The sequence below is a fragment of the Aplidium turbinatum genome, chromosome 15 (assembly GCF_918807975.1).
Source record: "Aplidium turbinatum chromosome 15, kaAplTurb1.1, whole genome shotgun sequence".
Lineage (NCBI taxonomy): Eukaryota > Metazoa > Chordata > Ascidiacea > Aplousobranchia > Polyclinidae > Aplidium > Aplidium turbinatum.
Window position 1 is genome coordinate 2,034,319 of NC_137486.1, and position 25,847 is coordinate 2,060,165.

General features: G+C 38.9%; 1 protein-coding gene across 1 annotated transcript in view; it reads left to right on the forward strand.

The window, feature by feature from the left end:
* The window catches only part of LOC145784891 (fibrocystin-L-like), a 100,597-nt gene that overhangs the window by 16,486 nt on the left and 58,264 nt on the right, over positions 1–25,847 (forward strand). Inside the window, exons 13-37 of the mRNA XM_082596729.1 lie at positions 205–436; positions 2,222–2,357; positions 2,776–2,965; positions 3,269–3,397; positions 3,629–3,760; positions 4,649–4,716; positions 4,874–5,064; positions 5,497–5,680; positions 7,969–8,128; positions 8,234–8,386; positions 8,563–8,679; positions 11,180–11,410; positions 13,111–13,297; positions 14,742–14,965; positions 16,286–16,468; positions 16,852–17,024; positions 17,517–17,616; positions 17,713–17,829; positions 17,991–18,148; positions 18,448–18,608; positions 20,808–20,929; positions 21,195–21,353; positions 22,717–22,824; positions 23,098–23,319; positions 23,814–23,977. Coding sequence (XP_082452855.1) covers positions 205–436; positions 2,222–2,357; positions 2,776–2,965; positions 3,269–3,397; positions 3,629–3,760; positions 4,649–4,716; positions 4,874–5,064; positions 5,497–5,680; positions 7,969–8,128; positions 8,234–8,386; positions 8,563–8,679; positions 11,180–11,410; positions 13,111–13,297; positions 14,742–14,965; positions 16,286–16,468; positions 16,852–17,024; positions 17,517–17,616; positions 17,713–17,829; positions 17,991–18,148; positions 18,448–18,608; positions 20,808–20,929; positions 21,195–21,353; positions 22,717–22,824; positions 23,098–23,319; positions 23,814–23,977 — 4,001 coding nt within the window. The remainder of the gene's footprint in view (positions 1–204; positions 437–2,221; positions 2,358–2,775; positions 2,966–3,268; positions 3,398–3,628; positions 3,761–4,648; positions 4,717–4,873; positions 5,065–5,496; positions 5,681–7,968; positions 8,129–8,233; positions 8,387–8,562; positions 8,680–11,179; positions 11,411–13,110; positions 13,298–14,741; positions 14,966–16,285; positions 16,469–16,851; positions 17,025–17,516; positions 17,617–17,712; positions 17,830–17,990; positions 18,149–18,447; positions 18,609–20,807; positions 20,930–21,194; positions 21,354–22,716; positions 22,825–23,097; positions 23,320–23,813; positions 23,978–25,847) is intronic.

The window sequence follows — 25,847 nt, forward strand, 5'->3', positions numbered from 1 at the left end:
GAAATAGGCTGTTAAGGTTTTCAGGAGAGTAGCATCTATATTTGTTTTAAGAAAACAGGAATTTGACCGGTCAAAACCTTCCAATAACAAGTTTTTAATTTTTGCATTGCTGCAACGCAATGAAAGATGTAGGCTACAGTTTGTTGTGTTAACTTCAGATTGTTTCAAGTCGGTCTATGTTGATATCTCTGATGCTTTGCGCAGGGAACTGGCCTCTGGAAGTCTTCAGCTATGACCCGTTAACAATCACCGCGACCAGTTTACAACTCGGTGAACCGAAGCTCGACACTTTCACCTTTATGGTGAACGACAGGGTCTCTCCACGCCTCCAAGTGGACGCTTCCGAGTCTGATGTGGCCTCCGCCGTTTTGAATCTCTTTGGCCCAACATGCCCGACGAAAATCCAAAGTGGAATGGGGAACGCAATGGTTTACTAGTAAGTGAACAATAGTTTGTGGCAAACTGCAGTGCAGCTTACTCTTTGCAAAGTTGCGGCTCTTCTGTTCTTTAGCAAAAAAATGGCCAGGAAAACAAGATACCATTCTCATCGGTTCATAATTGATCAGAATGACCGAGAATGCAATCATAACGTGCAACCCTCTGTCAATGGCTTAGTTTCTGTAATGATAACAATGTCACCACGCGAGTAGGCCTACATCAAAAATTATTTAAAAAATGGGTGTTTTTAGTGTCAAATTCAACTTTAGCTCTGTTTTCAAATACCACAAAATATTCTAATATCTCTGGTATAATGTTTTTGAAATTTTCATTAAAAGCCCCTTAGGCCTACCTGGAAAATTGCTTTTATGTTTAAAACGCCGTAAAAATCGTCTTGTATTATATTTACGTCATTTTAGTTTTTGGCATTTAAAGGTCAAGTATCATTTGTTATCTTTCGAAACTCGCTATTACTGTATGTTGCAAGACAGTAGAAAACGGGTTTCTGCTCTTGTCTTCACCACAAAACAAGATAAAATTACTGCTACGACTTATGCGCATGATGACGAGCATGCGTAAAACGTGACGTAAATGCAAAAACTTTCTATGGAGCTGACTAAGTTTATGCGGCTGTAACTACAGTTACATTTTGCTTTCTAATCAAAATCCCTCCGTGATAAACATGTTTAAATTAATTAATCTTCTTCATGTCCTAGCATCCAAATAGCCTACTTTTGTACCGCTGGCCTAAATAATTTTCAGCACGACAACGTCGCATTTTTCATGAAGCTTTTTGCCGTGGAAAGTTATTTTAGAAACTGCAACCATATAGGCTAATCATCTTTTATGTGTGATATTGTAGATTATTACAAAATGATTTTATTTTTAACCCTTTGAGGACCGCTGGGACATATGTGTCCCATGAAATTAGGCCGATTACCCCTCAGTTAACTATACAAAATTTATACTGCTGATACCCTAACGTAGCATTGGATATCTACTGTATATGCTTAATCTTAGGATAGACATCCTTTTTTAATTTTTTTTGCGTAGGTGTTGTTTATTTGACATTTGAAGAACAATGTTTGCTTGTTTTTGTGTTTTCTTGATTAATATGAAAAGTCAAGGTTCATGGCTGATCATGCCCAGTAGTAGGCTTGCTGTTTGTGAACAAATAATGGCTTGTTCGTCTAGCCTAGTAGTTGTAGAACAAGGTCAAAATGTGTATCCATCCACAGATAAAGTCCAGTTAAGGTTTTACAGCAACAAGCTCAGTGTATTTCATAATTCATGAATTAGGCAGTGACGAGGTTGCAAATACAAACGAAAGTAGAAGTATTACATAAGGACAACAATTACATAACGGGAACATGCGCATTGCTATAATAATTTACGTCACGGCTTCACGCATGCGCGTAGTCATGCGCAGTAGCATTACGACAACTTTACCTTGTTTTATGACAAAGACTGCAACAAAACGGATTTCGGTTGCAGCATATTGATGAGTTTTAGCAAAGTATCAAAATGCATTTGACCAATAATTGCTAAAAATAAACATAATGTGAACACAATTTGAATCGATTTTTACGGGGTTGTAAATATTACTCTTCCCGAAAAATACTTTTTGGAATAGAGGAAGTAGACGGAGGAACATTTCAATAAAATTATAACACAAGCATTCAGAATATCTTGTGTATCCGAAAATCAGAGCTAGTTAAGTTTAAAGGTTTTTGCAAACCCCCTCCCGAGTAGCTTATGACTAACATTGTATGTGACGTCACAGCGATGGTGAAACGGATTCCTACCCGAGCGGGTCACGATCCGCTGAACAATCTTTCTGTGGGAGCTACTCCTTGAAGAACCCGAATGATCTTTTCAACGAAGACGACAATCCCTACATACTCTCCATATACAAACAGGTGTATATGTGCAAGTGGTGGTGTTCTTGTGCACAAGGAAAGAAATGCTAGTGACAAAATGTTCATTTTAAAATTTCAAAAACCTTTATTCAAAGCTGATTCAAAGTTCATCTAAAAATACTGTTTCATGCAAAAATCATGAAGCTCTATGCTCTGTTGATTGAAATAATCAGTTGCTTCGATTGCTGCTACATCTAACCAAAAAAGCTGCTTTTGATAGCGAGAAAATATGAGCCTATTTTTCTCGGATTAACAGCAGCCTACGACACCCTGTGCTACCACTGTCTGGTCTACAAGCTACCCAATCTTGTGCAGATAGAAAAAATTGCAAGATGATTTTAGAACTTTTTACGTGAGGGAGGCATCTATGCTACATATCAAGTGATAGTGACATTTTGTGACGTGACCATGTATTCAGGTGTGTTTCGGGTACAAAGGAGACATAGCTGACTATCTCCGCGTCTCCTACGTGTACTCGGAGACTGATGACACCGGTTCCTCTGTGCTTCACACTGAGTCACTAAGATATTTATGGAATGTTGGTCTTTCTACTCTGGATGACGAATGGAGCCACATCTGCTATGACCTCAACGCGAGGCTTGCCGCTGGTAACATCCCGTGGCCTTGTAGGCTACAGTGAATGAGCAGTAGGCTATACAATAATATCTGCACATCGGCACATTGTATTGCTGTAGTGTTGCAAACTTTACCTACCAATATTAAAACAATTGTGCTTTGCAACAAGAAATAAGGAACATGATAAACCAACTTTTGTATCTTTTGTAGAAATTGTAGTTTTTATTTGTCTTGTAACACAATGATAACATAGACAAATACATCCTAGCTACCACATTAGAAAAATCATCACTTTATCTAAATTCCACAATGATAGCATACAACTATTTTTCCAGACCACCCGAAGGGACACAACTTCAAAGTGAACCGCGTCCACGTGACAGCAGGTTCCGACCCAGAAACCGACTTGTACCTGGACAACATCTTCATCGGGACCACGTCATTGACCTCCGATGAAATACAAGGTTTTATCAAAAAATGTCATCTTTACAATAACTAGCTTAAGCTACAAATGATGAAAGAGGTGAAAGCCCTTAATTTTTGTGGGGATCGAGGCCGTATGCTCACATGTGTTTTAACTGCACCTTAGACTTTGTTTCATATCTTGATAGATAATTCTTCTGATCTTTATCAAGATTTAAGAAAAGTGGAAATTTCGTCAAATCGGTTTTATCCTTTGCTTTTTGTACTCACAGATGCGATCCGTCTTGTTGTACCATCCGCAGTTCCGGACATCAAATTGATGTCAGTTGACGTTGTGAAAACTTCTGACGAGTATACATTGACCTTTAACCCCATCGAGTGTGGATACAACTTTCCTCTTTTGGGTAAGTGTTGTCTTTGCTTCTATTTTTAAACTGAATAAAACATTCAGCTTAGATGTAACAACAGCTGGTAGGTACCTCCCCGAAAATATCATTCTGACATCTTCTTAGATTCACTTGCCCACCTCATTAGACAATCTTTAAAGCTTCAAAACTGGCTTTCTCAGAGTGAAAATAAAGATTTCCTGTCCCAAATCTCACGTTGATTTCAATTATCTCTCCATGCTCATTTCCAAAGCATCAGTAAGATTCTTTTAGTGCTTTTTTAATCCCCATACAAGAGCGTATGCTTGAAGTTCATCAGGAATTAACTTTCTCCCAAACTTAGAAGTGAAAGGATTGAAAGCAACTTTGCATATACAAAGAAAAGGGATTTACATTATACTATCATTTTGTTTAGAAATAACGTGTTTACAAAACTATCATTGATCTCATAAAATGGAGGAACTAAGACCATGTAACGATGTTTTAAGTCGGTGATCAGCAGCTTTTTTGTTGTGGCCCAAAGCACTTTTCAATTGGTGTTGAAACCATTTTGACACTAAAAATATTGTTAAACATAAACCTCAATCGCTTGGTAGGTCTACTAATGTTTCAGCACTTGCTTGGACCATCGAACTACACACTACAGTGAAACTATGATACAACAGAAAGCCAAAAGTAAACCTTTGGCAATACCAGTACTAACTTTTTAAAATAATATGAATGTATCGCACGGTTAGAACAGGGCCAACAATTACTTCATGAAACTGAAACAATGATATAATTACGATCCACTAAGCATTGCTGAAGACCCACAATTGAGATGCGGTCGCCAGTTTGCCAAACATTGTTCTGAGACAAGGCTACATCGAACTTGATAAACTATGCACGTTTTTTTACGTTCTTCAGGGTTTGCCTTCACTAAGAGCGGCTCTTCAAATAATGGCGTCTACAGCTTTGCAGATGGGACCCCACAGGTAATACGAATGGTCACAGGTGTAAGCAAAAATTAGAGAATATTACGATAGCTAGTTTTTATAAAAGTTATTAAATTGTTTAAACTCGACTGGTCACCGATGTCTACAAATCAGCTTGAGTAGCCTACAACATTCATATTGCATCACGTCTTCTTAGATCCATGTAGAACGAACAAAGGCCGCTTCTCCTCCAGTACGAGGAACATTTGGCATCTCGTTTTCCGATTCTTCCTTTCTTGCGATTACAAATTTTCCAGCCGACATAGAAGAAGACTCATTTAAAAACAAGTTGGAAACCCTAGAACAAATCACTGAGGTTGAAGTGTCGAGAACCGGAACCTGTTCTGGGTGAGACGGACGGACCTAGAAGGATTTTTGATATAAGTTTTGTTTGAAACTTGTTTCAATTATAATCCATTTAAAAAAACAACGAAATTTTATCTTCAGTGACTTAATGTACAGCATGAGATGTCACAAGGTCCACAACTAAGACAGGCTTTATCTTTCACAACCTAGCTATTGTAAAAAAGTGTGTTTTATGTGAAATAATGAAAATAGTTTTTTTCGCTATCACACTTTTGTGTTAACTCGCAGCTTGTCATTTTTTAAAATTACATCTACTTTTGTAAAACTTTTGCAATTGCCGCACTTTCTTACTCTGAATATTGAACATATTGACAGGAGAAAAGTAGCATCGGTTTGGTCCATCACTACAATCATTCATTGCTTTGCAGTGACTAATTATTTCAAAGTTGCTCTGACAATAATGCTTGTGTTTAGATACCAATGGGACGTTTACTTCAAGTCTCCTGGAGGAAATTATCCTGAAATGATGGCCGATGCTTCAGGTCTCATCTCGAGTCCCGACGCAGCCACGATCAAAATAACCACTACCGTTCAAGGAGGGCTATACATGATCCCAATATACGGCGATTTTCTACGCACAGCCCACTCCAACCCCCAGGTGAGAGTTCAACCGTTTCATAGCTGCAGATGCAAAAAAAAAAGTGAATGCCATGTCGTAGGTCTACTAAACTGTATGTAACGAAAACGTGATATGCGCAAAAATCGTTTCTTGCCTTCACCTGTCTACACATAGCGCTCAAACGCATACTTGTATGCAGACCTCAAATTTTTATTTTGATTCCATACCAAACACGAGAAATTGATTGATGGCGAAACAGGTTGAAAGTCATTTCCTGATGTAATTAAACCGAAGAAAACAAGATTCTTTGCACTACTTTCTGAACAACGCATTTTTCTAGAATGAGGGGGTTGTCATATAGTGATGGGGGGTTGTCATATAATGATTGGGGGTTGTCATATAGTGATGGAGGGGTTGTCATATAGTGATGGGTTGGTTGTCATATAGTGATGGGGGGGTTGTCATATAGTGATGGGGGGGTTGTCATATAGTGATGGAGGGGTTGTCATATAGTGATGGAGGGGTTGTCATATAGTGATGGGGGGTTGTCGGTGATGGGGGGGTTGTCATATAGTGATGGGGGGTTTGTCATATAGTGATGGGGGGTTGTCATATAGTGATGAGGGGGTTGTCATATAGTGATGGGGGGGTTGTCATATAGTGATGGAGGGGTTGTCATATAGTGATGGGGGGTTGTCATATAGTGATGGGGGGTTGTCATATAGTGATGGAGGGGTTGTCATATAGTGATGGGGGGGTTGTCATATAGTGATGGGGGGTTGTCATATAGTGATGGGGGGGTTGTCATATAGTGATGGGGGGGTTGTCATATAGTGATGGGGGGTTGTCATATAGTGATGGGGGGGTTGTCATATAGTGATGGGGGGTTGTCATATAGTGATGGAGGGGTTGTCATATAGTGATGGGGGGTTGTCATATAGTGATGAGGGGGTTGTCATATAGTGATGGGGGGGTTGTCATATAGTGATGGGAGGGTTGTCATATAGTGATGAGGGGTTGTCATATAGTGATGGGGGGTTGTCATATAGTGATGGGGGGGTTGTCATATAGTGATGGGGGGGTTGTCATATAGTGATGGGGGGTTGTCATATAGTGATGAGGGGGTTGTCATATAGTGATGGGGGGGTTGTCATATAGTGATGGGGGGTTGTCATATAGTGATGGGGGGTTGTCATATAGTGATGGGGGGTTGTCATATAGTGATGAGGGGGTTGTCATATAGTGATGGGAGGGTTGTCATATAGTGATGAGGGGGTTGTCATATAGTGATGGGGGGTTGTCATATAGTGATGGAAGGGTTGTCATATAGTGATGGGGGGTTGTCATATAGTGATTGGGGGGTTGTTATATAGTGATGGGGGGTTGTCATATAGTGATGGAAGGGTTGTCATATAGTGATGGGGGGTTGTCATATAGTGATGAGGGGTTGTCATATAGTGATGGGGGGTTGTCATATAGTGATGAGGGGGTTGTCATATAGTGATGGGAGGGTTGTCATATAGTGATGAGCGGGTTGTCATATAGTGATGGGGGGTTGTCATATAGTGATGGAAGGGTTGTCATATAGTGATGGGGGTTGTCATATAGTGATTGGGGGGTTGGCATATAGTGAGGGGGGTTGTCATATAGTGATGGGGGGGTTGTCATATAGTGATGGGGGGTTGTCATATAGTGATGGGGGGATTGTCATATAGTGATGGGGGGGTTGTCATAGTGATGGACATTCTCGTAAACTGAAACTGTAATGTGACTCTAACAAAATTAAGATGCAATTAGTTTAGAACCAATTTTGGATCAAAATTGCTTAATAATGCCGGACCAGGTCTGCTTCTGTCACCCTTTAAGTACAACCAGCAACTAACAACACACACCACCCAATACCGCAAACCGCACCCATCCCGTTAACCCTCTGGAAATATGTTTAGCAACAATTCCTGTGGAGAGTTTTCAAATTCAATAAATGAGGAGACAACATTAAAATTTTTAACCTGGGCTAAACATTTCTGACGTAATTTATACACAAAACTGACATTGACTTGACCCAACAAGCGACAAAAGGCATTTGAATAATACATTGGTATTTGGATTGAACGTATTTCGACATTTCTTAGTATTTTGCATTTTTTCAGTTAATTATTTTCAATTTTCATTAAAGTGTTTTTTCAAGTTTGTCATCATTTTAACGTAACTTGTAAAAACTAAGTCTCCGTTATGAAATCATTTCGAAAAATTTAAAAGCCAAACCTGAAACAGTTTACTAAGTCAGCCACATGAGGGCCTCTTTTATTGAACCTTGCTGCATTTAGGTGCAAGTTTACATTAACGGCGTCCCATCCCATTGCAAGGGAGCATTTGACAATGACGTCGACTCATCTTGCGACTTCAACTGGGCGGCCTCTGCAACCCCCTCAGTCATTGATATCTCTCCCTCCACCGGATCTCCTGGAAGCATAATCACTATTACAGGTTAATTGATGCATTTGATTCTAATTCATTTTTTTAATGACTTATCGTCCATGTTTTTTTATGCATTGTTGTAAAGAGTGGTTTGCAATATCTGTTTACTCTCAGGTAGCGGGTTTTCAACAACAAACAATGACAACACCGTCAAAATAGGAGGAATAGATTGCCAAGTGACGACATCATCGGAAGACACAATTGAATGCAGCTTAGGGCCTTCCCCATCTGGAGTCCATGACTTGTCAGTGACTGTCGCCGGAAAAGGTAAGTTTAACATTAAGATTTACCTTAAGTTTTAAAAAGTATCTTTAAAATTATTTTTCAAGATTGAAGATATCTCAGAATGTTTTCAGGTTTTTGCCAACTTCGTTATTGAGTGATTATTAGCCTACTCAGTTTGGATGCGAAACTGTCGAAACATTTTTTATTTTCATTTTCAGGATCAGCAGATATTGATGCTGCTTTCAGGTCGTTTACGGTAGATGGCCAAGTGAACTCTTTCATGCCATCAAGCGGGAGTATTCACGGCTGTACCAAGATCACCATCACTGGATCAGGTGAGGTTGCATCATCAGCACAATGGCGTAAATTTGCATGTAAAGGACATTGTTTTGTAGTTTTATTTCGACAGTTTCTTTCTGTCAAAATTGAATGAGGCTGTTCACCAGGAGTTCCAGATAGTTATTTAGTTTCTTTATACAATGTTATTTGTAACCTATTAGTTATTTATAGACGTGTTTGGGCAGACAAGACCGTGCCCTCGCATTCGAGCAAGAGTGTAGTAAACTCTGGAGTGCCACAACTGTGGATGGATATTTGTCAGAGCTCTCCGTTCTCCACCAAAGAGCTCTCATGTGCCATTAACCAAATAAAATGCGAAAAAGCACAAGGTCCCGATAACATCCCATACAAATTCTTAAATCCCAGTGGTTACAAATACCTGATGTGATTGAAGAAAGTCTACACAACTTGCTTAAGCCGAAAAGCAATTTTGAAAATATGATGGAAAGCTACTGTAGTTGCCTTGCAACCATGATAACAATAATCATCATCATCATCATTTTCAGCTTGTGAGAGCCCACTGCAGAGCGTAAGCCTTCCCCTTTTCATGCCAATTTACATGATTATGTGCTAGTTGGTACCAATTGGTTGTAGGCTATTGCATTGTTTGTCAATGTCGTCCCTCCATCTCACTTTTGGTTTTCCTTTCTTTTTTTTTTGGTTTCTCGTGGTGTCCATGTTGTCAATTTTTTAGTCCATCTATTGTCCTGATATCTTGCTATATGACCTGCCCAGGACCATTTTAGTTTCCAGGACCAGCGCCTTGCAACCATGGTAACAATAATAATCATGTTTTATTTTGCGCCCATCGCGATAACATAGGCTACAGAACACTGCGATCATAGACGTGGTACAACAGACAACAGGATGCAGCGAAATGACATACAAGTCTTCAAGTCAGCTACTCCCCTTGGCTTGGCACCCAACAACCCCCTTGGTGGCTCCAGGAGCTACTTCCCTATACCACTGCTCTGCGTCCTTGTACAAGATCATGTCAGGACACTGACGTTGCACCAGTCACCAAGTAGTCAAGCTAACCAATAGCCTAACATCGAGGCAGTTTTGAAAAGAGTAAAAAGGCAGGAATGATTTTGATTGATCATACCGCTTTCTATCGTGGCGCTAAGGTTTAATGTTAGTTGGAAAATAGGACTTTGTTTTGAAAACCAGCGATAGAAAATGCAGTTGTTCTCATAGCCTACGAAATGAAATAATCGGTATCTCAAGGGTCGTGCCTGTCACTCATGCTTTTCAGCGTTTACATCAGTGACATCTCACAATCTAAGTAACGCCTACTCTGACGAACAGTGGCATAATGTGGAAGAAATACTTAAAGCTGGTATGGCCTTAATGTCGAAGCATGTGAGATTGTGGAAACGCATATTAAGCCTGAAGAAAACCAGGGGAACACTGTTCCACTTAACATCAAGCAATCGAAACGGCAAACCTCAGTCTTTCTCAACGGCACTTCAGTTCCACACAAAAGAAAACCCATATACCTAAAAGGAAAACTCAATCACTTATATGACAAAAGCATATTGCAACTCATTATGCAAACTGTCAGCACGAAATAATCTGCTACAATGCTTGGCTGAATCGCCATGTATAAGTGCTCTTGCTTTGGTCTATAGCACCGCCGAATATGCTGCTCCAGCCCGATGTCACAGTGCACACGTCGCTGAGGTTGATGTCACCATCAATAACGCCATGAGAATGATCACCAATTGTCTTCGTCTTATTCTCATTGACTTCCTACCTGCAGCTCACAATAAGAGATGGTTCAAGCTAATCTGTGGAGAGACCAATTGGCGCATCAACTAACACAGCCCATCAGTTGGTTCTCGAAGCAAACCTTTTAGGGGCTCAACGCCTCAGTTCTTGCCGACTTTTCTCTCGCTATGCTACATCTCCATAAATCCAATTTTAACCTCGAAAGTGCACAGAGTAAACGTTAGGATGAATCAGCCTTATCTGCGAAACTCGAGTGAAAATGCAAATTTTACAGCAATTGATAGCTACAGAGATCAATGGCTGCAGTGTGTGGATGGAATACTGCTACTGATGTATAGAGGTGGGATGGTGTGGCCGATAAGACGTTGGCTTTCCAAGAATTGAAACCTGGATCGACTTCCGGCTTCAGCTGATTGTTGATAAACATTGCTCATCTCTACCCAGGGTGTAATAAATTGGGTGGGCGTAGTTGCTTATTAAGGAAAGATAGCCTAGAGAAAACAACTGGCCATCTCACTCTTGTTAGAGCCGAAAGCTTAGTAGGCTACAGTATAAGAATTGTGTCTTCCCACCCTTGATGCTTGGAATCAAGTATGGGACTACCTTTACCTTTTTACAGCCCGAATGGAAAAAAGATAAACTTATTTGTTTTTGTTACGTGTTGCTTACTTGCTAATCTTTATCACAAATATTTTCTTGCACTGTTAATTGTAAAGTTATTTCTTTGATGACTTATTTATGATGTATTTTTTGTTTAAATGACAGGTTTTGATAGTTCCTCTGAAGTTTACATAGATGGCAACATTTGCCTCGTAACGGGTACTCCAACGTATTCATCCATTGAATGCATGACGTCATCCGGAGCGGCTGGGTCGTACAGTGTTGATGTTGCCACTGCTGGTGTATCAGTGCAGTCAAGCAGCTTGTTTGAATACACAACCGCAGGCGTTGGAAGAGTCGCGGCTTTGTCTGTGACAGCCCTTTCTGCTGCCGGAGGTGACTTATTTCTAATTGCAAGTTGTGTAAAAAGTGCTGTAATTTTTTAAGCTAAAGTTATTTAAAATCACAGCGCCTACGTTAGTCCACAACCAATAATACACTCCCCGCAGTTTAGCATTGCGCCGAAAGTGTAAACTTGTTTGGTTATAGCCAGGTGGTGCATCTCTGGATGTAATGATAAATTGTCTAAAGGCCATTCTTAGAACCTCCCATGGCACCTAAAGATATCCTGATGGAAATAATTTTCATGGTTCTTGTGATTTATTGAGGAAAAATGAATCTCCTCATACCAAGAAAGCTTTCTTCTTCGGAAGCTAAGCCTGATAGCTTTGTAGACTCTGAACTCTGCAGGTGAATTTGTTGATTGGTCAAACTTGAACCCACCAAATGTTATCAGACAATCTTAAAAGAAACGAATATAGACTACATACAGTTAATTAATGAAAAACTATCAGTAACCTCTCAGGTACATGTAGCTCCACACAAAATGAAATTTGCATGACCTTTCACTCTTTTTTATTTGTTTAAAAATAATGTCTAAAAAGACATTATTAAAAGTAACTACGGACAGTGGCCAATGTTTCGATCTTCCGATCTCTTTAGCGCAGTAAAATCAAAGTAGAAAGTTGTCTTCAAGTTTTGGGATGATAGTTTCTAAAAGTGATTGTCATAAGCCAATGAGAATTGATTTAATTTTTAATTTCGGACTCCAGCGAAACGTAAGTTTATCGCCAATTGAAAGTGTGTTTTTTTTTTGAGAAAAGTTGTGCTAAGCAATGAATGGAATTTGTTAAAAATAAAAACTTGAGAAGAAGATAGGATTTTGTCACTAAGCTAGAACATAACAATCATCTGAGATGAATCCAAAATACAAGAAATTGAATACTAGCGGCACATGTAAGTATTAAGATTGAAAGAAAATGAAGAGGAGTACCAGCAAACATCTATAGGATTGGCCCATGATACAAGAGAAGGATCCACAAAAGATGCAAAGTTATATGCATAAATCAACAAGTGAATAAAAATAACAGTAACCTCTCAAGTATATGTAGCTCGACACAAAGTGAAATTTGCATGACTTTTGACTCTTTTTTTTTATTTCTTTAAAAATAGTGTTTAAAAAGGCAAAAGAAAATAAGCCAAAAAATTAAAGATTAAATAAGTTTAAAGAAATAAAAAAAAAAAAAAATAGTCAAAAGTTATCCAAATTACCTAATTACCACTAATATCACCTAACATGATACGAAAACCACACATCAGCCGCAATCGAGCTTCAAAAGGGATGGAGCTGAACATGCTTTTTGTTATAAATCGAACTTTAAGAATAATTTGAGAAAAATGTGAATACTATAATATTAACTTACTCCTAAAGGTCGTCGTTTATATTATAGTATTCACATTTTTTGCTCAAATTTATTGATACTTTTGTATCTGCTTTACGCGGATCCTCGATTGACTTTACGTTGATACGGCTTTAAAGTAATTGCCCCCTTTTTTTAATAATTTAAGAATAATGCTTTAGTTTGTCCAGGAAAAGTTTTCATAAAAAGATGACGTAGAATATGCAATGGATCAATGAATAGAAAATCGTCTCATATATCAAATGCGAAACCATTTCAAAAGTATCATTTGTACAACTTCACTACTCCGCCGTGTGGTTTGCATAGTTAATTGCTGATGTGGTATTCTTACAAAAGGTGAAACTTTGACCATCGACGGGGACGGATTCGGGACTTCCAAAGGACAAGTTTATTTTGGAGATAGTTTGATTGACGATGTGACGTCATGGGCCGACACCCAGATCGTTCTCACAACTCTATCGCTTCCGCATGGCACTTATGATGTCAAAGTCGTGCTTCAACCAATCGGATGCATGGAACCGAAGTAATCCAGAACATTAAGTTCAAACAAGAATTGTATCAATTTACTTATTGATGTGTGTTTAGGATTCTATCTTACATTGATAATAATAAGTGAAAATTGCTGCTACCTGTTGCATTGCAGAAAGAGTGGAAGTAACTTTGACCATGATGTTGCTTTATCCCTTTATGAAACATCAATCAAGCATGCTGATGTCTTTTATAGCCTATTTAAAAAGGAATTTGTGGTGAAGGTTCAAACTATTTTTTTATTTTCTTTCGCACGACAGCGCGTAAACTACAGTTATAACACCCAGATATATAAAGACGTCGATTACGATGCTGGTGGCCTGGCATACTTAGATAGCAGCAAAACACCACAGGGTCAACAAAGTAAAAAAAATAAAAAACAATAAGGAAAAAAATAACAATGAAAAAACAAGAAACAAAGTTAGAAACAATAACAGGCAGCAACAGGAAGCGTACCATAGTGGTGGCAAGTTTATGGTAGGGCGGTAGGCCTAATGAAAAACAATATTATAAGTATAGCCGATTAAGCTGTAGATACTGTTCTAAGAAAGCGGGAAGATAAAGTTTGGCAATGTGCTACAGGTTAATATGACTTCCAGCCATTGTAGAAAATAGCTTGTTTTAGTAGGCTACCTAGTAGGTTTTAAATAAGCAATAAATAGAGCAAGAAATAGGTCAAAAATGCACAACAACATCTATGGCCACCTAAAGATATGGCCTGATTTGTCACATTTTGCAGACATTTCCAGGTTTTTCTAACTTTGGGCGAACGTTTAAATAAATTTTTCTAAAAATTAGATTTTTACGCTTTCTTTATTCTTTTCCCCAGATGACACAATAGGTTTTAACATCCTCACATGTTGAAAAACAAAGAAAATTTGATTTCGAAGATTTTAGTCAGACTGTTAATTTTCAATAACAGTCTGATTTTGCGTTTTTCAACTTACTTTTTCTCATTTGCTACTGCTTCCCCAAGGCAACAAAAAAGTTTTATGTCATTAGGAAACCGCAAAAAGTAAAAACATCTCAAAAAATGTCAGTCAAGCATTAGCAGTAGCTGTAATCAAAATCTGCAAAATGTGACAAATCAGGCCGCATCTCCAGGTGGCCATGCAACATCATGTTATATCTCTCATACTTTTTCTCACACTATTTGTAGTTTTTGAAGTTTTCTTGGGTGTACTGGATCTATTTTTTCCGACGAGGATGTGCGGTGCTGCGCCGAAATCGTTCACCGAAATTGACAGAGTGAAGTTTTCCGCTTGTTTCCGCTTATTGTCTGCAAATTGTTTCATCCACTAGGTAGCGGTAAACCGAGAGCTGTCCTTAGAATGCGTTGCTCAAGCGCACAATCCGAGAGTCGAACCAGCGCCGTTTGATCAAGAAGTTTCTTCATTCATGAAAGTTTGCTGCTGTACATACAATGTTTTGTTTCACAGGTCAGTCTCTTACACGTTTGAAGTGTCATCCATCAGCCCCACCTCGGGATCTCTTGCTGGGGGAACCATAGTAACCATTACCGGACAAGGATTAACATGCGACACGTCACTGAAGTTTGGTGACGTCACGTGTAATTGCTTAACCGCAACCGGCACAAGTTTGACTTGCGAGACGTCATCGGCGGCTTCGAGCTACACCATCACGAATTCTGGCCTGCATCCAAGTAAGACGTCATTTGGTATCATGACAACATTTGTGATGATGACGTCATCTCCACTTTTGATCATGGATTTTATTATGTTGTATTTGAATTCATTATTAGAAAGATGATATATTGTTTTTACGAGCTTCTACTTAATTGCTTATAAATTTGATTCAATTTATTTAAAGTTTCTCAATTTACACAGCCACACTGAGATAGTTTTCTGCAACATGAGTTCGTCATTTTTTATGACATCCAAGTATAATTTTGTATCATTTGACTATTTTTGTGATTTTTCGCTTTCGAGTTTTTTGTTCAATGCCTTGAACTATCGAAGCGTAAATCTTAAATTTAGTAAATTTGTTACTGCATAAAAATTGTCTGCCACCGCTGAGGTAAAAAATGTAGGTAAAATATCTCCTCGAAAAAAATCTCCCACAAAATATCAACCCAGAAAAAATATCTACTCTGTCAGTTGAGCTACAACAATTGAAAGTTATCCGTAATAGTAGAGTGTAGTTGTATTGGACACTGTCAGAGTTGCCATTGTTGATACTGTGTTCTTTCAATTTTAAAGTGTGTCATGAAATATCAACAGCAATTTGAAGTTACTGTAATTTTGTTTATACGTGTTAAGCTGCTCAAAATACTGTGAGAGGTTTCGTTTCATGATTACAGCTTGACGTTTAATCAAGAAAAAGCACCAGAAGGCCTACTGTACCACAGTGAGTAGTTAAGTCGAACCGATTAACAAGTTTTGATATCCTCGTTATCCTGTTGGACATTTTTTAGAGAGATATTTTTCTGGTGGATATTTTTAAGGAGATTAATCTCTGGGAGATTTTTCCAATTGGCGATTACCTTTCTTAAAAGCTAAACTTTAAGAGGATACAGAATCAACCCTTGCTATAAAAGTTGGTTGTAATATTAAAGTACTTTTTAAAGAGTGGGCTAGTTTCGAGGTAATTTTATCACATAGGCTACTGTAGGCTACCAGGTGGAATGCGTTGATTGTCATCCGTGTTCTGTTAATTTGTACTTTTTGCGTAACATCAGACCCGTTCAAATTTCTAACTGCTTAATTTTTTCGATGCCTCCAGCCGTATCGCCAACATGTTTTTGTGGATCTGAGAAGCGGCTGTTATTGTGTGTTCTGTTATCACTGTAATTGTTATCTTTTTGCCAACTGTGTGTTTGGAATTTGTTGGGAAGCAAACTTTCTCTTTTGTTTCTTAAATTTTAGGATTAAAATTAGTGATGAAGCCTTGACAATCAGTGACTATAAATCGCTTACAATCGAAGTAGCGGCGCTAACCCAAACAATAATTTGTTGTTTTGCAGCTTTCGGCATCGGATACGGTTGGTCGCCCTCGACACGCAGAGTCGTCGTCGGTGATCACGTGACATGGGCGTGGTCAGTGCCGATCGAGGTGTCGGGTGCCGCGATTGGATTATTCACTACCGCCGACTCTTCAAGCAAGGAGTATGACAATAATGGCTTTCAATTTGAACCATCTGCTTCAGGTGCGACCAGTTTCCATTTAGAGCTTTCAAACTGTTTCATAACAAACATAGTTTTGGAGTAAAATGGTTGGAACGTCTGGTCAATCCAATCAAAAAATAAAGAGCTTAAAATCATAAATGTAAATACTACACATTCATGCTCAGCAACGTTTTGAAAAGTATGCTGCATTTATCTTTAGTGAGTGTAAATGCACTGAAAGAAGAAAATTTTACACGCACTGAAGATGAAGACAGTTTAGTTTTCGAAACGTTTGCTGAACATGAGTTGGGTGTCTGCATTTTAGGATTTTTATTTTTTGATTAAACATAGTTTTGTTTTAACAGTTTGAAACGATATTGATTATTTCAATACTTTCGGCCTAAACAAATTGTTGATCGTGTAGGCCGACACACTGTCGTTATCAACACGGTTGGTGACATCCAATACGGCAGCGGATGCGTGGATGATGAAACAACGTGTGGTGTGTTCATGCGTGGAATCATACGCTCCGTCGCCGCATCAACACTAACACGCACACTTATTGTGTCCTTGAACAGCCAGGAGGCTTCATACTCGGTGAGTGGAAACCTATAGGAAGTGATGCTTTCTTGTCAAACGTAGATTGAAAATAATTAATCTGTCGCATTGCGCGAAGAAGCGCTATAGCGTCCATAGAATGCTGTGTAAAACTTCCTGATGGGTAAACGCAATTGCAGAAAAACAATAAGTTTTGACGTGTACACCGAAAACGTAAAGAATACTATGAAACTATACCTGTTGAAATGATGTGAATAAACGTCGCATTAACTGGACTAAAGAAATAATTGTTATTCTGTGATCGAACCACGCATAGTTGAAAGTCTTCATAATTATTAAATAAGTCATTATAACGGCGCAAGAGTACATTTATTGACTAATTTATTACTTGTTTTTTTTTGTTTTTTTTTTTAAATTGCATTAAATAGCATCAAACATAGATTTTAATAAATTATTGTAAAAGTGTACTGTTTAGCAAGGAGCTAATTCTTTTTCCTTGTACCTCAATCAAGTTATGGTTTCTTATTTTAGTCTGGCAGTTATGAATTCACGTTTGACACAAGCCTCACCCCCAAAGTAACCAACATAACCCCCAGAAGCGGCACCACTGACGACATCATTCAGATAACAGGTTTGATAGTTAAAGCACTTGTTTCAGAATAATGATGATTGCTTCACCGGCTTTATCAAACCGTTGTTTCATGCATTGTTACGTTTGTATTGTCAGGTTCTTGGTTCACTGCCGGCCCAAAAGTGACTGTTGGAGGAAAAACATGTGAATTAATCTCTTCTTCTGCGACTTCTGCTTCATGCAAGGTCCTATCAACCGAAGGTCTTACTGTAGGTGAGAAGAAAATTAATGCAATGCCATAACTGTACTGAATTAATCAGATGGGATCGCTTAAATATTTTTATGAGCATAGTCAAATCTATTGTGTAAGCTACCGTTTTAACAATAGTGCACACTTACAATGATGCTAACGCCAAACTATTCTGTTGCTGCAGGTACCTATCACGAGGTGGTCGTGACAGTAGACGGGACTGGGAGAGCACGAAACGAAATCCGCAACATTAAAGATCGAACATTCGTGCTGCTACCTCTTGTGACGTCAATATCTCCAACGGAGGGTTCGCTTTCTGGTGGAACTAAAGTTTACATTCAGGTATCTTGCCTCTACAACGATTTTCTATTTACACACAAAGCATTCTGTGTTGCGCGATAAACGGTAACTATTACGTTACTACAAAGGTTCCGCCACGCTTTGTCGTCAGAAACCTTGTTGATTTTTCTAAACATCATCGCAATGTTAATATGATTTTCCTGTTGGCGACGATTGGACTTTGTTGATGAGTTAGTCAGAATCTTTTTACGAAAGTTTAAGCAACAACGAAATTGCCATCTTCCTTGTAAGACGGATCCTAGCGCGCCACCTCGCTTACTCTTGTTCGACTATCACACCAGGGATCCGGATTCTGCGATGTTTCTTCTGCTGACTGTTCGCTAACAATCTCAATGAGCGGAGGAAGTACTTGTGATCCGATAGAGAGCAACTACAACACAATCACTTGCATTACAAGGGCTCCTCCGATCGCCTCTAGTGGAGAGGTCGTAGTCACAGTAAGGTGAGGACGTGGTGAGGATAATTGAACAATGCTGGTTCTGCGTGAAGTCTCAAAGCAATTTAGTTAAAAATGTTTCGCCTTAACATCACCAATTTACTCCAATAAACTTTTTTCCTTTTTGTTATTTTATTAAATGTGTCTCAATCAAGGCAGGAAAGGAGCTAAAAACCACCATTGGGATTGGCATCTTGAAAGTTTTTAAAAAAGTTTTATTGTTCATGCTATATCGCCTTTCACCATAGACTGCTTTCTTCTTTTTATTTGGGTATTTAGTTTTATTTTCTCAAACTAATGTCAGAAATACGTATTTTTATGTCAAAATAGATTGTTTTCTTATCTCCGTTTAGTTGAGATATTGATTTGATCACCATCACTTTTGTTCGCATATAAACATAAGGCCGTTAGCCTACACTGACATGCACATGAATTCAAACACGAAGTGAAGCGATTTGCAAGTCGGAAATTCATTATGAAAACGTCACAGACAGTCATTGTTGACCTGTCTTGTTTGCCATGCTGGCTCAATTCAGAACTTTTTGAAAAAAATGTTTATCCCTGAATTGCTGTTTCATGCCACAATCATGCAACCAATCATTTGAAAAAAATTTAAATTGTAGAATAATTTTTATGATTTTGTCTATTGTAACCTTATGGTAGAAATCCTCCATGAGCAATGGTACGGGTATTTGATAAAACATACAAAAGTCAATAGGTCTTTCAGAGCCGCGTGATGTTGAGCCGGGCGCGTAACCACTGAGCTAACGCGGCGGACATTTATCAACATCGTGAATCTGGGGTGGTAAAAGGATTGACCCTTGGCCCCAGACGCTCACACCACCACAACGAACTTATAAATCAAACCGAAAAATGCCTAATCCCTTTCAATCTCTTCCCTCATCAATGTGTTTGATTGAAATTCTTTTTTGATATTTGATTTCACAGAAATAAAAAACACTTACGCATAAAGACGTCGTTGGCATTTGAACAAGCATAAAAATTGTCTTTTCATGTAATATGCTTCTGTATTCTAGCACAAGTGCACCCAAGTCAGTGTATGGTATCTCTTTACAATTGAATCTTCAAATTCTGTAGTTAGTCTATCACAAAGGATAGGTTATGAAATGCAACAAAAAGCATTAATTGTGGCATGCTGTTCAGCATTAAAATAGTTCTCAAATTTTCTTGCAACGAAGATGGGCATCAATAAATGGAAAAAGTTGATTTTAAAAATGTTCATGTTCTTTCATGAAGTTGCTAATGTGTTAATTTTGGGCTGATGTGTTATGTTACTGCATGGTAGCCCAAGTGTTGCCCATTGACAATTATTCAGAAATTAGTTTAAAGCAAGATTCATCTCAATCAAATTCATCAAAGCATAATAATGTTAGCACGTTGTACGTACAGAACTTATAACCAGAAAGAAATTATTGGATTTATCTCTTGACTCTTGATGCCTTATAATCCCAAGACCTAGTTGCAAATTTCCTTTTTAGTAGGTTTACCAAAATATTTTTTAAACTTGGAGTTTCTTTTTACATTACGTAAGTTAACAAATATGCAGAAGATGTTGCAACCGCCTTGCCAAATCCTTCAACTAATAACTTACTTCGGTCACAAGCACGTTTTATCGTTCGCGTTTTGTCACTTCTACCTTTTTCTCGACTTTTTCTATGTTGACGTGCAATGTTTTGATATGATGGTCAGAAATAAAAACAACTGAAATGAACTGAAATATCATCGCAAGATGATTTCAGATTGGTTTAGAATAATTTTGTTAAACCTCGAATTTTGAATAGTTTTAAATGGATAACATCTGTGCATCTACCTCTTCAAAATAGCACCGTTTTTGCACCGTGCACACCAGATGAAGAGCACTAGTTTAGACTTTAATAGGCCTACCACATAACCACTAATAAATGTAGAGTTTTGTGAAGATCTCTAATAACAAAAATTATTACCTTATGACTAAACTCTCAAAAATTTATTTTTTCACCCCAAAACTGAAAATCCGGTTTTCTGTTAAACTGGAAGCTTTCAGAAACTTCACGCAATTCAGTTAACCAAATTCTCGACCTAATACCACAAAAGGTGAAAACATTTCTTTTAAAGCGAGGAAAATACAGCCCTTAGGTCCTTCTGTTAAACAAGCTTTGCTGATCAAAATAAGTCTTTGACAAACTTTCATCCGTACATTGGTAGTTCCGTGCCTTCGACTTGTGCAAGCACTTGCAACTTTGCGTATGCCGCCATTGCAACTCCATCTGTTACGTCATGGATGAGTGACAACGCAGCTGACCTCACGATGACGTTCACAGGATCAGGTGCTCATTTGCAGTTTTATTGATAGTGACAGGAATTGTTTGTAAATTTAATCTTGGCATTCCTATAAATGATTTTACCTCAATGATCTCAAACTTACACCCGGGGCAAAGTTGCCACGAGGTTGAAGCTGAGCTCCACAAGGTTCCCTGCTAGCACGAACTTGCTTCTTGACGTTTCCTCAGCATCACTTACTTATTTTTTTGAATGCGGTTAACAATCTCTTGGGTTTCACCTAACACCAAATTGCTTTTAATTTTATTACAGGCTTCTCAACTGACAACAGTGATATCACTGTTGCGTTGACATCGAATGAAATCACGGAGTCTTGTGTAGTGACGTCAGCGAGCGAGACTGAGGTGGTATGCAGCATTAGTGAATTTCCGGTCGGTCCAAATATGATATCTATCAGTGTCGCTGGGAAAGGTACATCGGCCACTTGTGATGTTTCTGTTTCATCTCTATAAAGAGACTTTTGTTTAACTGTTCTGTTAACCGTCGTCATGTACAAACGTTTACGCTCTTTTGGTTGTAATGAATCGACGATGAAAAGGATTTCTAAAATTTTGTTTTAACTATGAAGTTCGAATGAGGAATTTTAAGATTTCTGTTGCAATTGCTTTCGCGTTGTAGCCAGGGAGTCGAACCGAACCCGAACCGGATTTTTGTAAACCGGTTTTGGTGCGATTTTGTCTGAACCTTAACCGGAACTGAACCGAAAATTTGAGTTAGCTTAAACCCTAACCGAACCCGAACCGGTTGAAAAAAGCGGTTCACTCCAGCATTACGTCATTGTTCGCATTGTGGTAAGTGAAGCTGTACGTAGCATGTTGTTATCTTGGAGGCCACATTGTACTGATGAATTATAGCCTATTCCGTAACACACGATCCACTATCATCGATGCTTTGGAGAGGAATTTTTTGAGGTAAACAACTTCTGTTCTGTGACATCATAGACAATATAGTTTGATTGTAACTTGTGCAACAAACAACAAAGGCAAGTTAATTGAGCAAAGCAGTGTTGAGATCAGTGTTGCCAACCTTGCGGTTTTCACGCCCAATTTGGCTAGTTAGTAGTTGGGCAATAGTAGGCCTAGGCCTAATTTTGTCGGACCCGAACCGGAACTTATAAAACCGGTTTTAAGTTTCTTCGAACCTGAACCGGAACTGAACCAAATTTTGAAACAATCTTTGAACCAGAACCGGACCCGAACCGGAAAAATCAAACGGTTCGACTCCCTGGTTGTAGCAGGCGCTTGGTTTCTTGTGCATCATATGCTGATTTGTTCTCATTAGATGTTGCTTGTTGAATTTGCTGCAACGCGCATACCTGACTGATTGTGTCAAGGAGTGGCAGTTCAAGTATTTTAAATGTGGTTTAACTTTCATTAAAACTGAATTCAATTTTTAGCAAATTAAATGCAATATGCAGCTAAAGGAATGTCTTGTAAACATTGATGGCAATGTTTTGTTTGTCGTACCCAGGCTTACACCCGGTTGTTGAAAGATTTAGATTAAGTGGACGGGAAGGCAAGGAAGCCAATCTTCGTGTACACCTTCAGGCGTGCCTTTAAGTGTCCTGCCACAGACACAGCCGCATGCTCTCGAGCGGTGTCGAACCGGCGCCCTTTCGATTGCCGTTCAAAGGTTCTCATCACTCGGCTATGCAGCCGACAATTGATGGCATTTATGAATCTGTGGAATGCGTTCTTCTTGCTCGTGCAAGCAATTGAAATGACGCTAAAATCGCACTACATCCTAAGTGATTGGTGGTCTTTCCGCTTTTCAGGGTTTGCAGAATTTGGTGAATCCGCCATCATCGACAACACGGCATTGACTCCTAACTTGACGCCATCTAGCGGAAGCACTAAAGGAGGAACGGAACTCACAATTATTGGTAACACGTTTTCCTGACAATCGCCCATGAAAAATGGTTTAAAACTGCATTTTGGCAGCCAACTTTTGGCAGCCAACTTTTGGCAGCCAACTTTTGGCAGCCAACTTTTGGCCACCAACTTTTGGCCGCCAACATAGATAAGGTTTATCGCCTACATGACTTCCTTGATGGCTCACTTCCAAAATGTAAATTTAAGAAACAAGGAATTCGACTCAAACAAAATCTCTGAATGCTTCCGAACTTATTTTCAGTTTCTTGTTTTTGTTGTCATAGGCAACGGATTCATCGGCGATGATTCTACAACAGTTACCATTGGCAATAAAATTTGTGTCATCACTTCAATTACGTATTCCTTGATCACCTGCGTCACTGGCTCTGGCGCTGCTGGCAGTGTTGACGTCAAAGTGACGTCAAATGACGAGTCATATCCTTCCGCCAACTTCGATTATTCCGACAGTGCGACACCAACTGTCACGTCGATCACACCATCTGAAGGTGAAGCAGATTGTTTCTAAACATTGGCCAGGTCCAATTTGGGAGCGTGGCTACTTTTGATGGCTAGACAGACTGGATGCATAACATAACACTTCGCTGTGGGGTAGAAAATAAACTGAATTTTTTTCCACCCAAGAGGTTTAACGTAGAGAATTGCTTTTCTTAAAAGCATTAATCTTAGTCTCAGTCTTACCAAGAAATCGCACATATTTCAATAGTAACAACACGGTTTATGCTTTAATGATGTGAGCAATGTAAACTGCTCATTGGCAACCTTCGAGATTCATTGAACGATGCAAAATCTGACGTGCTGTGACTGTGATTTCAACAAGGATTTTGAGGCCAAACAACTCACAAGGCGTTAGTCTAAATATAAGAACCAAACAAACAACGATAAATAGTTGCTCAAGTGTTGTGGATACAATTAAGTTATTATGAAAGTCGTTGCAAAATATTTGCTGAAAGCAACGATTTCAAAACAGCGTTGTTTGCAGATGTCAGTGGGAGCACAGTCACAATCGACGGCTCTGGTTTCGGCACTGCTGTTGATGACGTCTCCGTGTTGGTGGGTGAAGTCCCTTGTGACGTGACGTCAGTAAAAGATGATCAGATTGAATGTATTCTCGGAGAGAGAGAAGGAGGTACCGTCGTCATAGAGGTGAGGGTACAGCGTCATAGACGTCAACCATGCGCCGGTGTATCGTCGTTTTCTTAAGACGTCACAATAGAGCTTCCACAACGTCACTTACTCGAATTCGTACAATGCACAATATTTTTATTAGAGCTTGTTTAATATCTCTTCTGCGAACTTCAACAAACTCCTTATATTCTAAATTTAATGTCCTTAAATTGAACGATATATTTAATCTTGAATGAGTAGTTTTTATATTGAAATCTGCTCACAATATGTTGCCTGATCAATTCCCAAATGTTTCAAATGCTTAAAATGGCGTTCATAAATACAACGCTCGACAGAAAATTATACAGAAATTTTCCTATCGAGTTGCAAATCCAACAGACAAGAAAAAAAAATTAAAGTCCTAAGATTAAAATTTCATGAGCACCTTCATTGTAGACCTTAAAAACAACACCTGAAGATGTTCCAAAAACGAATTAAAAAACCACTTTCTCAAAATAGTACAACAATTAGATCTGGAATTTTAACTTCCCCATCTTGTTTACCATCACCTCGCTGCCTGCCGTTGCCTGTTACTGTTTCTAAATTTGTTTGTTTATTCTTTTTTTTTTTGGTGTTGGTCCTATGGCCTCTTCTTTTTGTAGTTGTTTTTTTTGCATTGATGAGTGTCTCGAGACACTGTTTTTAACGTCTCAGTCTTGTTTCGGTCTCGAACCGTCAAAGTCTCGTCTTGGTCTCGGCCATCTGATGTCTCGATATTTACGTCGAGACATCGAGACATTTTGGAAGCTGTAGGCTAGTGAATACAAAGGCTTTTGTGGTGACAATCTTATTAAACTGTGACCTTCTTCCGTTCAAGCGGAACAGTGCACGAGGTCAAGAGAGTGAAAAAATGAATTCTTTCTTGCGTATTTAGGTTATATTCTGAGTTCTGACTGCACAGTCACAAGAAGAAGTAGGCTAGCTAGTAGAGTAAAATCTTGTCCAAAGTCTCGATGCCTTGTTTCGATCTCGGCGCGTTTGTGTCCCGTCTCGACTGTAATTTTAGAAAATTGTAGGTCTCGTGTCTTGGCTTGCCTCGAAGAAAAAAGTGGGTCTTGGTCTCGACAAGTCATCTTATCCGCCTCACTTATCCGCATCAACCCAGTAAATCAGAAATTTAAAGCACTTGCAGGATAACAGCTCTTCTTTACATTTCTTGCCTAGCACAGCCGCTAGATTAATTTCTCAAACACGGTTGCAGCGTATAATTGGAAAGGTGTTTTGAAAGGTTTGACAGACAGTTCGTATAGACCTACACCCAAACGCTTTGGTCTGTTGTTTGATCACAGAGAACCACTCTAAATCTAGTAGAGTCATTTTCAGAGGATCCGTGACCGTGTTGAGGATACCAAAGTTTCTCAGTGGATTTAACAAGGGCAACTGATACTAAAAAAAATAAGCTCCCATATACCTCGCGAAAATGGCGTGAAAGTTGTTATTTTTGATGTTTTTCAAAATGGCCACCACCGCCATCTTGGAAAACTGATAAAGTTCTATTTCTTGACGTGGATGGCCAAAAATGACAATTTAGATGTCAATTCCCACTAATTTTGGTGTCAGAAACACAATGGAATGGCATAATTCATGATTCAGAGTCCTCTTGACCTTAAAATCCAAGATGGTAGACGTATGCGGTCCCCTACTGTATTAAGATTCACTATCACTGCAGGACAAGTATGATGCATAGCTGTCAGAATCACTTCCGCTATTGTCATCGCTGTTCCCTTTATATAGATGACTTGGAGTTGTTGGAAGTTCCAGGGATGGTTGAAGTGCAGGTTGGGTATAGCGTACTGGGAGGCATATGTCATTTACAAGGTGCCATCCATGGCCAATTGGTAATGGATGA